At 42.8% G+C, this 12,154-nt stretch overlaps 1 protein-coding gene across 20 annotated transcripts in view; it reads right to left on the bottom strand.

The window, feature by feature from the left end:
• spns2 (spinster homolog 2 (Drosophila)) overlaps positions 1–12,154 on the bottom strand; it is an 82,612-nt gene that overhangs the window by 57,101 nt on the left and 13,357 nt on the right. For 17 of the 20 annotated variants that reach the window (XR_006372956.1, XM_044140855.1, XM_044140853.1 and 14 more), the window contains exons 3-4: positions 11,547–11,749; positions 9,910–9,979 (exon numbers count right to left, since the gene is read on the bottom strand). The exons of 2 other annotated variants lie outside the window; for them this stretch is intronic. Coding sequence is in view for 16 of the 18 variants with exons in the window: in XM_044140855.1 (XP_043996790.1) it covers positions 9,910–9,979; positions 11,547–11,749 (273 nt within the window). In the remaining 2 variants the exon portion in view is untranslated. The remainder of the gene's footprint in view (positions 1–9,909; positions 9,980–11,546; positions 11,750–12,154) is intronic. One more of the 20 variants, XM_044140869.1, reaches the window with a different exon arrangement.

The raw sequence follows: 12,154 nt of genomic DNA, 5'->3' as shown, positions 1-12,154 counted from the left end.
CCCACAGCTCTGGAAAAATTAAGAGCCCACTGCTCTGAACCCCATTGAAAAGCTCCTGGTCATTCCACCAAATATTGATTTCTGAACTCTTCCAGAGTTAAAACATTGGTATTGCTGTTTCTAAATGAAGATGAATTTTTTATTTTTTTTTATATATTGTTTGAGGTCTGAAAGTGCTGCATCACATGATAAATTTTTGGATGGAATTTCAGTGACATGTTGTCAGCACTTCATAGAATAATAATAATAATAATAATAATAATAAAAGTTTATTTTACTCAAACAAAAACCTATAAAAAGTAAGATCAGAGAAATTGGTCATTTAAGTGCTCTCTGATTTTTTTTCCAGAGTTGTATTTGGATTATAACTTTCTTGGTGCTGTTATATCTGTACCTCCAAACTGGAAAACGTTCACATGTGATTGCCGGTTGCCACTTAACTTTGCCACCATTCCACTAACCATCCCGAAATATTTGATATCGGAGAGCCGCACATCAGTAAAGTCTATTAATAGTCAATTGATGCACAATTAACAGGAGCCATGTTCTCTAAAATGTCTCGGAAAGAAGCTAAAACAGCCGTTACCCAGATCAAAACAGAATGGATTAGCAGTGAAGCCCAGTCCGTCTCCCTGGCCACCTCACAGCTAAAAACAAACTGAACCACTTCAACAGATGCCTGGTAACGGCACTGGGCCTAACAGATAAGCTATTAAGCAATATCTTTGGAGATAAAACACTTCTGAAAAATATTGACTCTTCCTTCCATTTAAACTGCACATAAAAATGTGCAGTTTTAAGAGCGAAATGTTCCAGCTTTGCCTTCCTAGGATTCTGGTACATGTACATATTTTGCTAAGCGGCACAAATCTAATAGCAGGCAGTCAGCCCTGTTCTCTGATCAATTATTAACCAAATTAATCAGGAAGTAGCCCATGACATCAGTTTCACTTTCAGATCCATACACCCATCTTCCTGTGGTCAGTCAATCTTCGTGAGCGCAGACAGAGTGTTTGCATATTCTTCCATGAGATTAAGAAATATTACTGGGTAGAAATGCGAATCTTTCAGTGCCTAAATGTTCGATTCCGATTCATAGGGTCACTATTCGATTCATAAACAATTCTTAACTCAAAAATATTTTTTTTCTGTTTGTACTATGTGGCGGACAAGAGAAAAAGACTGCAAACAAATAGCGCCTTTATTTAAAGCTATTCTCTGAGGTTCTGTATTGTGTCAAATTCCATCAGTTTGTAGTAAAAATTTTATCTGCTATTAAATGATCTGTTGAATTTCACCAAAAACAAATCACAGAAAAATTAGTGCATATACGTTTCCCATTTAAGTAAATAGCTCTAAACATACAAGCTGTTACATTTGAACGTTTTGAACTGACAAACCACTTTTTCTGCCATAAAATCTCCCAACACACACACAGACTACCTACATCATTAAACTCTCTCTGACTCATGTAAACAATTCAGGAGAGCAGGACAAGTTTTCTAAAATGTTTTCAGTTTTATTTGATGTCAGTGAAACAGACTGCACGCAGTTTGTGGATCTGGTGGCCCTCATCAGTCACACAAACATGCAGAAGTAATTAAACATCACACTGGCATGAGAGAAACCATCAGGCCTTTGAAGACATTTTAGTCCTTTTACTGTAACCAAAGATTCAAAAAAGAAAAAACTGCACCAAGGTTTTAATGAAGCGAACGGCACCCCGCGCTTGGCAAACTCTCAAGGCAGGATGCAGATGAAAAGTGCCGAATATCTGCACATCACACCATTATGACTTGTACGTGTTGATTACAGGCGTGTGGGGGAAAAAAAAAAATCTCATAAAGTCTTTTAACATGTTCTAAACATCTGAAGATCACGATCAGGAAGGAGATAAGATCAGAGCTAGAGAAGATTTCTTTATGGCTGCCGTGAAATTTAAAGAAGCAGCAGCAGGTCAAACAAATGTTGCTTCTCCTGAGAGCACCAGCTTGAAAGTTTTATATATCTATTTTTTTTTAATCAGGATAGAAAGCAAGCAAGAGTACTATCTAAGCTGTAAATTCCAGCAGTCCAAAGAAAGAGTGATGTGCTTGGCAGTGCTGCTGGCAGACCGCCTTTGGGATTGCAACATGGCTCATAAAAATGGATAAAAAAAATATATAAATAACACACTGAAAAGCTTGTCTCCTGCACACACCATCACCAAGCAAACCCTGGTAGCTGCAGTCCACCTGAATCTCTGGAAAGACTTTCTGTCCTTCGTTATCACAGGGGGCAAAGAGTGAGGAAGAGTCTACTTTATCAACAAGAACAGAAAGTCCGCTGACTACAACCGGCACCGCATCCCTGACAACAGAGGGAGGCGGTGGAAAGCAGGTTGCAGGTGCACATACCAGTGATCTGAGTCAGACCACCAGCTTCACATTCCTACAGTGCAGGAAGCACATTTCAGGTTTACAGTAAGAAAATCTTTCCCTTGTTTGTCTTTCGCGACAACTCACCTTAAGTTTGCTCATCGTTTTTGGTTTCAGTGGAACACGTCGCTCACTATTTACTCAAAGAATCTGACGATTACTTCACTGTTTCTGAGGTGTGGTGTCTGCTAAAAAGGCAAGGTGTAATCTAGAAGGAGTTAATGTGACTTTTAATGCTTCCTGAATAGTTAGCAAGTTTTTAGAAAAAACTGCACAGTTGTAAAGACTAATAAATATGAATTCAAGTGGAGTCAAGGATCCGATACAGCGCTCCAGTGGGACAGCTCCAGTGTGTGCTGAGTGAATCTACTTACTGAAGTACATGAACTTTCGATAACATGCTAATGAAACGCACATGTGGGTTTGCAGCACCGTTCTTGTGCTGGACAGCCACAAGAACAGTCGAGCCATTTTAAGCAACAAATAAAACATGTTTTTAGGCAAACATGGGGGCAATCCCCCACATGTGTGACCGAGTACTTCGCTCATGATTCCTGATATTATGATGGGACTGCAAAAGAATGCCTTACTGAAACAATAAACACATTAAAACTGTGGTAAAAACCCCCCAAAAAGATTAAAATACCAGCTACACAGTATTTTACTGACAAATGTCAGTCTGGCTTCACCGACACACACCCTGCAGACGCAGTAGCTCTGTCCACCCTGTCAAACAGCAGCAAAAGTGTAAAACTGCAGCTGTACAGTAATTAGCCTTGACTGTTAGCCCACCTCCCCACCCTATTACTGCTACACACACACCCACACACACACACACACACACCCATACATCTGCTGTGATGAGGATTCCTACACCAGATGGTGGAGCGTCCCTCCTGGACACGGTGTGGGTTCGTCTGAGCCACACCCGGCTAGTTCGTACAGCACAATTATCAGGCAATTACTCAAAAAAAAAAAAAAAAAACAGAGTCAACACAGCAGGCAGCGTGTTCTTCAACAAGAATTGTCTGGAATGGTTGACTGGACCGAGCAGAGCGGCTACAACCACTAAACCTCCCTCCACCCCAGAAAAGTGTTGACCGTTACATAAGAAGGACAGAAACCGTGAGAGTAACTGTTGAGCAACTGATAAAAACACAACAAATAAAGAAATGGAAGCCAGATTAAAGCCATTCAGTGGGTTGCATGAGTTTCAAGTGCAATGAGCTGTGCAACGAAGTGAGTTAATCTGTGGGGTATTACAGAGACGGCGTGCAGCAGAGACGGCGTGCAGCAGCGCGGCTAGCATGTCAACGCTGTCTGCAGCGTTTCCACTACTTCACATTCAACCGCTTCTCCTGATGATCAGTTTCTGCCCCGATCTGCCCTTCAGCCTTTCAGTGGATCTTGATCTTTATTCGCTGCTTCAACCTCTGTTGAAGCCCAGCAGCACTGCTGCAGTTGCCATGACGATGGTGTATGTGAGCTGAAGGAGATAAAGGTCAAGAGAAAGGAAGGCAGTTTTTCCTTTTTTTTAAATATCCAAACTGAGTTTATTACAACTCAGTTTGATGTGCAACATTTGATGGTAGAAAATCTCAGACAGCAATGCAAAAAAAAAGGAGATATTTCCAGTGTAGCTTCGTTCCTTAAACATCTGACATCCAACCCTGCAAAAGTATTTATCCTTTTAGATTTTGTTTCATTTTGTCACGTTACATACAGCAACCTCTATGTGTTTTTAGTTTGTATTTTGGCAAACCAGGACAAAGTAGCACATGATTGTAAAGTGAAAGGTTTTCAAATTGTCTTCTATTCAAAGATCTGAAAAGTGCGGTGTGGGTTTGCATTCAGCACCCTTTAGCCGAAACTCTGTTAACGCCTCCTTTACTGCAATTTGTTGCACCGAAGCCAAATTTGTTTTTGTATCCTGGTGAAATAAAGGTTAGACCAAAAAAAAAGTAGCTCAAACTCAGTAAGATTATACAAACTGTTGGATCTGTGAACATCAGTCTTCAACTCTTGCCACTGATCCTCTGGACTTTGACTGGGCCATTCAAGCACATTGCAATGATTTGATCTAAATATTTTTATATAACCTGAACATAATCAGCTTCACTGTATCTGTTGAAAAAAAATAAAATAAAATTCCCACTGCATGATGCTGCCACCACCATGTCTTGTCAATGATTTTATGTCATTAGAGTGATGAGAGTTCGCTGTCCATTACAAACAGCATTCAACATGCAGGGCAAAAAAAAATTATTTATCTTTAATCTGAACAGAGGAATCTTCTTCAGCATCTCATCCATGTCCCATTCCCGTCTTGTGACTTCTTATTTATGAAGGCTTTTTTCTAACAGGCTGCCATCAGGGCCGGATTTTAAAAAACGAGGGCCCCTGGGCTGGAGCCAGTTTTGGTGCCCTATTCTAGAAAAAAAAAATAAAAATTAAATCCCTTTTACTCATTAAATAACAGAATGTTAATATTTCGTACGCATTTGCAGGTATACTAATTGTTGGATAGCCGCAGATGGCTCCATATTGGTCCCAAAAAGAAGCATCACATGCAAAATGGGCCGTTAACTTTAACATGAGGTGCATGCACCTATGTAGATTGGTTATTGGGGGTACAAAAATAACAATTCCTCCTAAAACAAAGACCCCTCAGGGTCCTAGCCTACTGGCTCAGACTACCATAAAAACCAAATATAGGGAGAACATAATAGGTTTACAACAGAATGTCATGCCTGAGCTCTTTCCAGTTGTGCTATCTCTTCCTATTATCTGATGATGGATTAAACAGTGGCTAAACTCTGTGAGATGCTATATTGTTTTATAACCTAACCCTGCTTTAAACCACATCGTTCTCCCTGACCTGCTGTCCTCTGTGTTCATTGGTCTTCAGGTCACACTGTCCAGATTTCACTTCTAAAACCAGAATGCACCAGCTTCCTAAAATACCTTGAAGTTTCTGACTGTAACATGACAAAGTGTGGAAAAAATTATAATAATTCAAAGGCTAGGAAACAGCTTCGCAGTGTACTGTAACTGAGAAACACCAGTGAGCCGTCGCGGCTTTCTGTGCGACGTCAAAAGAAGGGAAACATCCCAGGAATGCGGCTCTTCCTGACGGCTCACACAAACACCTGCTGCTGCTACCTTCAGTCAAGGTGCTCAGCGCCCAGTGGCAGGCCACTCCCTTCTCCTCAGATGCCTCCCACTCCACCGGCTCAGACTAAAGATGAAAAAAAAAAAAAAAAACTATTGACGAGGCGTTTAAACTGCTCCCATTAACCTATTTTGTGACGTCAAGTTTATGTCTCCTGTAACACTAAAAGCCCTCTTTCACAAAACGATTGGTGCGCGAGCCGAGCACTCACGTGCGCAGCAGCGGCACGTCACAGTTAAAAACAGACAGGAGGCCGGGCGGCTCGCGCTTATTCCACCCGCTCATAAAGTCCGTCTTTATGAGCGGCAGAGCTGGAGAATAAATGACTCAAATCGCTGCGCGTTGCCCGTGCCACAAATGGCACATTCAGAGCAAATGAATGGTCGCCGATCATTCGGAGATATGAATAGTACTTTCTGTGACTGCAACCCAAACTGTTGATTTACTGCTGGGGTGGTGGTGGTGGTGGTGGAGGCGGCGAAATAAATCCAAATGAAGGCATGAGACAACAAAAACAACCAACCCAGACTGACACGCAGACAGGCCCTTCAGAAGCCCCCCCCAGTAGAGACATGTTGGGATTTGCAGCTTCTATTGCGTCTATTTCTGTTCAGAGAAACTAGGCTAAGAGGAAGAGCAGAATCCAGTTTAAGAGAGAGACCCTGGAAGGACGCAGAGAATAGCAGTCAGCATCTACATCAGGGCTGGGTTTGTTTCCCTCAATGCTTTATTTTTTGTGTGTGTTTCGATTGTTTGGTATGTATGTCTGATTGTTCCCCCTTTCCCTCCTGGCTTCACAAGCCGATGGATGGAAGTCATTCATTCTGGCCAGAGTGCCGAGCAGCGGTGAACCGCTCCTGCTGATGTGGGCCAAATCCTCTCCTGCTAGAAAAGGGGGTGCTCCCTTTTTCGTGCGTCGCCCCGGTCAGTATAAATAGAGCCTGGCAGGGAGGGAGGGAGGCAGGGGAAACATAATTAGTGAGGAGAAAGCGCAGCCTTTCTGATTGTAATCCCGGACCGTTATTTTTTTTTGGTGGGGAAGCGATTCGAGCGCCTGAGAAGGAGAGAGCGGAGGCAGGCCCACGCTTCAGACTGAAGTCGAGGAGAAAGCCGACCACAAATATGCCCAACCGCGGCCGGCGGGCTCCTGACCGACGGCTCTCCTCCCTTTGCCATGTGGCTACGGTGGGCGGAGGGAGCAGTTTTTCCATTCCACTTCCTTCGCCTGCCACACAGAAAGGAAACGTGCTGCAGATGTCTGGGAAACGCAGCCGTCCACATGGGAGGGCTTCAGAGTTCATGCAAGAGGATGGATTCCCCCTCTGTCTGCAGCGAGAGGTGGGAACGAGTCTCGGGACATGCTGGGAAGTGAGAATGGACGAAGGAAAACAAAGCAGTTACATTATTTTAGATGAAAGGTCCCCAGCTGATCGCCAGTTGCTGAGCAACCGTATCAGCGGCCGGGGTTACATATCAAGGTGTATATAAATTTGCATCAGAAAGTTCTTCTCCTTTTCATGAGGTGTTGCAGAAAGTCCCAGAAAAACTAAGAGTTTTCTCCTCTATCACCTTTTGATGCACACTGCTGCTCAACTGGCTTAAAGAAGCAAACATTTCCCCTTAAAGTGTTATGTGTTTTCCAGATGCATGGTTCTATTTTATAGCACAATCAAGTGACTATGTTAACTTCAGCTCCAATACGACTAAAAGGAAATTTGACTTTGTAATTTAACGCCTTGAAATTGGGGCTCTGTTGCTTTAAGAACTCTGTCTCCTTCTAAAAATCCACCTTCAAGAAGTCATCACAACATCGCTCCTGTATTAACAATGTTTTTACCAACATTGCACTGAGATGTAGCTCCTACAATGAGCTCAGCATGATGCGCAGGTTCACCAAGTGTTTGCTAATTGCTGCTGGCTAGTCTGAAGGAGCGGAGTGGGGTGAGTTAATGGATCCTCAGATGCTTGAAAACTGCAGCTCCCAAAGCCCAAAGCTAGGCCCAACCAGGTGTTTTGCACAGCTGAATGGTTGCCGTGGGAGACGTAAAGGATTTCTCAAACATGCATCAGAGAATCAAGGCCAGGTATGTTTTTGATGAAGGAATATCATTATAACATGTCGATTTTACCTAATACAGCCCCCTTTAGTTACACAACAAACAAATTCAGCTTCTTAGAAATATCTCTAGTTGCCCTGGTGTGAACTCTAAATATAACATTGTTACATTTCAACTCGAAACAGCAGAATGAAAGCAAAGTGTGGAAATACTTTGATAAAGTCAAACCAAACTGATATCAGTCCAGGCCTGGTGCGTTTCACATCCAAGTGTTTCTTGTTTTGATGACTGACAGTGCATCTAGCAGCCTGGTTGCCTGGGGGCGGACGTTGCTGCACATTCTGGTTGTTCTTGATTTCCACATGTTTATATATCTTCAAGAAGAGGAGGTAATAAAGTATACATGGAACAAATGCCATGAAAAAAGGAACAAGACCAGACATGTGTCAACGCAAAAACACACAATGATCAATATTTTTCTAGCTGGAGGTCATTTCAGCTGCCATAAGTAACATACACCGCACCGCATTACTCCAGGTAAGTCTCATCATAAATCAATTTGTTACTAGAAGTGCACATCTTGAGTCAGTTTTTATTCTACTAATTCACTGATGAAACCTACACCTACAAAAAAAAAATCATTTTAAATCATAGTATATTTACCTGAAAACCTCTTCAAAAGACGAGCGGATATTTCAGCAACCAAGCCGTCCTGACCTTTGTAAGAACTCATCACGCTAAATCGATTTGAGGGCTTCCAGCTTTACCAGCCTTACCGCTTCAATTAATAGCTCTTTTCTTTGGTCCAACTAATTTTCCATCACTAATCAAAAGCTTGCGTTCAGCTCAGGGGCAGCGTTGCGTTACTCCCTGCCAATCCATGCTAAATATTTGATAGTGCTGTTGTGGATTCGCCGTAAAGCGTCAACGGAGCAGACCAGACCTATAGCTCATCAATAATACATCCAGTGTGCTATAGCCCGGCTTGTTCGGATGAGATAATGCATTAGATGTTTTGGATAGAGATGCGGTGAAGCGAAGCAAAGGTATTTGAGATGTGATGGGATTGTCTGATTGTGGCGGCATAACCATGAGCTTCGCTCGTTTGCGCCGGCATCTCCAAGGAATACTGAGCGACAGCTGAACCTGACATTAAATGTGGATCTGAAGGAGAGTCATTTAGGGAGGATTCCTCAGACCTGGACACCTTAACCGGAGATAATCATTGGGGAGAGAGAGAGAAAGAGGTACCAAATGGTGGGTGGATCAACACATCAGAGAAGCGGCAATGCGGTCAAGGTTGCATCAGCAGCCAGAAAATTGAATTTATATTCAGTTTAGAGGCAAATAAACTGAACTCTAAACCTCCACAGGCCTATTCATTAGCTTATATTGCGAGTATAGGCCAGGGGTGGGCACTCCTGGTCCTGCAACTCTTAGATATATCTCTACTTCAACACACTTGAGTCAAATAATGAGGGCATTAGCAGGACTCTGGAGAACCTGACTGCATTTAGGAGGTCATTCAGCTATTGGATTCAGGTGTGTTGGACCAGGGAGACGTCTAAGAGTTGCAGGACACCGGCCCTCCAGGACCAGGAGTGCCCACCCCTGGTACAGGCCATAAAAGGCTTGTTTGAAGGAGAAGCATGTTAACATTTGCAAAACAAACCCTAAAACCTGAATAAGATGATAATCTTACTCATATAACCATCGGTTATTCTTAAATTTCCCTAATACTCTCTTTAAAACAATAAATAATTTTTTTTCTGCATGTTTAACCTGTATGAGGACGAGCAGCTACCTCGGCTAAACATGGCGGCCAAGCCTGTCCGCCTACCTGCTAGCATCAAGCACACAGCCAACATGTGTATGTTCGTCAGTAATCCCACTGCTTTTTACATAACGGCGCAGAGGATTAAAGTCATTATGCTGTGTTTTTAATGAGATTTCATTTCTGCTCTGGTTTCACTCCAGGTTTACAGCAGCTACTGAAACATCCTGCTCCCGCAGAACGTCTTTGACAACAAGCGCGTTTAATGCTATCCGTTTCCACGAGGCAGCTTTAATTATTAGAGGAAACGCCGCTCTCTCTGCAATAAAGCAGATAAACCCGGTTATTTAAAATAATAGCTGGCTAAATACAGTCATTCTTTCAGAGTCGCTGTTAGCGTTAGCTCTTGTGTGCCGCGTCTGGTTGGAATGTTTTCCCACAGTTTTAGGCAGCTGCGTAAGATAAGCTCTACGTAAGACTTGGACTCACCTATTTCACTGTCCTCCGCTTGATTTAACCACAACTTGAGCCTGTCTTTTTGGGGATCTTCTACAGGAGCCTGCAAAGCACAAAAGGCTCAAAATGGGCTATGTTTAGTATTTTCAGCTCAATTGAGCTTTAGAGGGGCACAAAGTGTCTTTTTTTTTTCTCCTCGGGATAATTGCTGTGCTTTGGCCACGTAAATGAAGAATAACGAGGCTTAAAAGGTCCAACTGCTTCTGAACTAGCAGTAATATGATGTTTTTGTATTCCCTTACCCACATAAAAACTTTAAATAATCTTTCATTAATTTACTTTTGTAGTATAAAGAGAAAGACAGTGAAGGGAATTTTTTGTTCTGTATTTATTCTTGAAGTGACTCAGAGCTACTTGTAGTTTTATAGGTCATATCTCTGATTGGCTCATGTATATTAAACACTGACAGTGATTTTGAAGTCAAACCTGATTAGTTGTTTCTTACATTTACGTGATTATTGATAGGGATGGTTTCCTTTCAATCGCTGACATTTTTGTCTTGCCCAAACATAGGGTGTGTAAAGTAAATTCCTCCTGGCGTGGGAAAACACCTAAAGGTAACTTTTTTTCCCCCCTTTCTTTTTGTGTCTCTCAAACTCTACCTCCACATACCGCACAATCTTCCCTCAAGAATAACTCAGATAGCTACTGCAACCCTCAGGTAATCCACGATTAGCAAGCAGATGTCAGTCAGTGGGATTAACTAAACACATGAAACGTTGGGAGGGGATTTCGGCTCTTCTGTTGTCGCTGTCAAATAGAACTCCACTATATTTTTGTATATAGGGTGCAACAATGACCAAAATTAAAATGTGATGACATATGTGCTTCCTTCAGTGTTTTGGATGGAAGCAGTAATAGGGTTTTTGATGTGTGCACATAGCAACCTGTTTTGTTTTGTTTTGGGGTTTTTTGTCGCTTTGCTGCGACAACTCAAATGTCTCGGGAACTGAAATCGACGACACTTTCTCATAGAAGACAGAAAAAACAGAGCCGCCGCTTTAAGTGCATCTGCGCGAGTGCGAGCCCACCTTTGACCCCGGCCATTAACAGGAAGATCTGAGACTCTGACAGAGGTCAGCGGCCTCATTCAGACCCACTTCTTCCAAACCGAGACGTGCGCTAAGCGGGGCAATGAAAATCCCGCCGACAACATGACAGACACCGATGCATTGAGTCAAAACAATAGCTGATGATGAAATATGTGACAAGCCCCAAAAACATTCAGGAGATCATTCATGCTTTGACTGAGGGATATATATGAGGATTTACGGCTCCTTCCCCCCCGGCTGAGCTCCAGCTTTGGCTCTAATTGAGGAAAAGATTAAATTTTGCTTCCAGAACGGAAGGCTTTCTCAAATATAGGAGCCGCTGTGAATACACACTTCAAAAATATTATTCCAGCAGCGGTTACATCCTTCAGGAGCCGAGGGCTAATATTACTCCGAGTTGTGAGGCTCTGCCTTCACAGCCGCTGGGCGCGACTCGAACTGCAAGGAAGGGTCGACATCAGAGCCCAAATTTTCGACGGAAAAAACCAAAACATAAAGCCTGAAGATTTTCCAGAAAAATTCAATTTCAGCTCATCTCGGGACGCGGCGGAGCCTAACCTGATGCTCTGTGGATCGATATTCGCTACGTGGGTTCCCATGGATACAAACACGGATTGCGCAGTCTGCCGTTTCCATTCCTTCATCGCACATATCAGCAGTCTGAGCAGAACCCCGGGGATCAGGGGAAGCACTGAGTCTGACCTTCACCACGCAGAGGCGTTCTCTTGTTGTGTTGAAATAGATGTGAATGTCAAGGGGTGCTGGAGGAAAGAAAAACAAAGTCTGTGTAGAGGGGGGGAAAAAATTTATATATGCAGCCTGAAAATAAAGCTGGTCGTTTATGCTGGTGTCTTATATCAACTATCCAAAAGAAATCTTTTATATTATCAGCGCGGCGCTGATTAACGATGGAGTCCAGGGAGAAAACGTTTTCTTATCTTTTAGGAAGGGAAGAGGCGATCGTTTAGGAAAGCATGTCTAAGTCAACAAACTCTCCAACAAATCTGCTGTGCTTCCTTCCTGCGATCTTCCCGTCTGCACGAAGAGACCAATTTTGACATTTTCTCCAGGAAAGCTCTCTAATCTTTGCAGACAATGATCCGGGAAGGGAGGGATGGAGTGTAAACTTGAGACATGAGTGTTGGGATAATCCCTCAGCCTTCGCT

The sequence above is a fragment of the Gambusia affinis genome, linkage group LG15 (assembly GCF_019740435.1).
Source record: "Gambusia affinis linkage group LG15, SWU_Gaff_1.0, whole genome shotgun sequence".
In the NCBI taxonomy this organism is placed as follows: domain Eukaryota; kingdom Metazoa; phylum Chordata; class Actinopteri; order Cyprinodontiformes; family Poeciliidae; genus Gambusia; species Gambusia affinis.
Note: the sequence above shows the minus strand (reverse complement) of the source record. Positions and strands in the feature narration are given on the sequence as shown.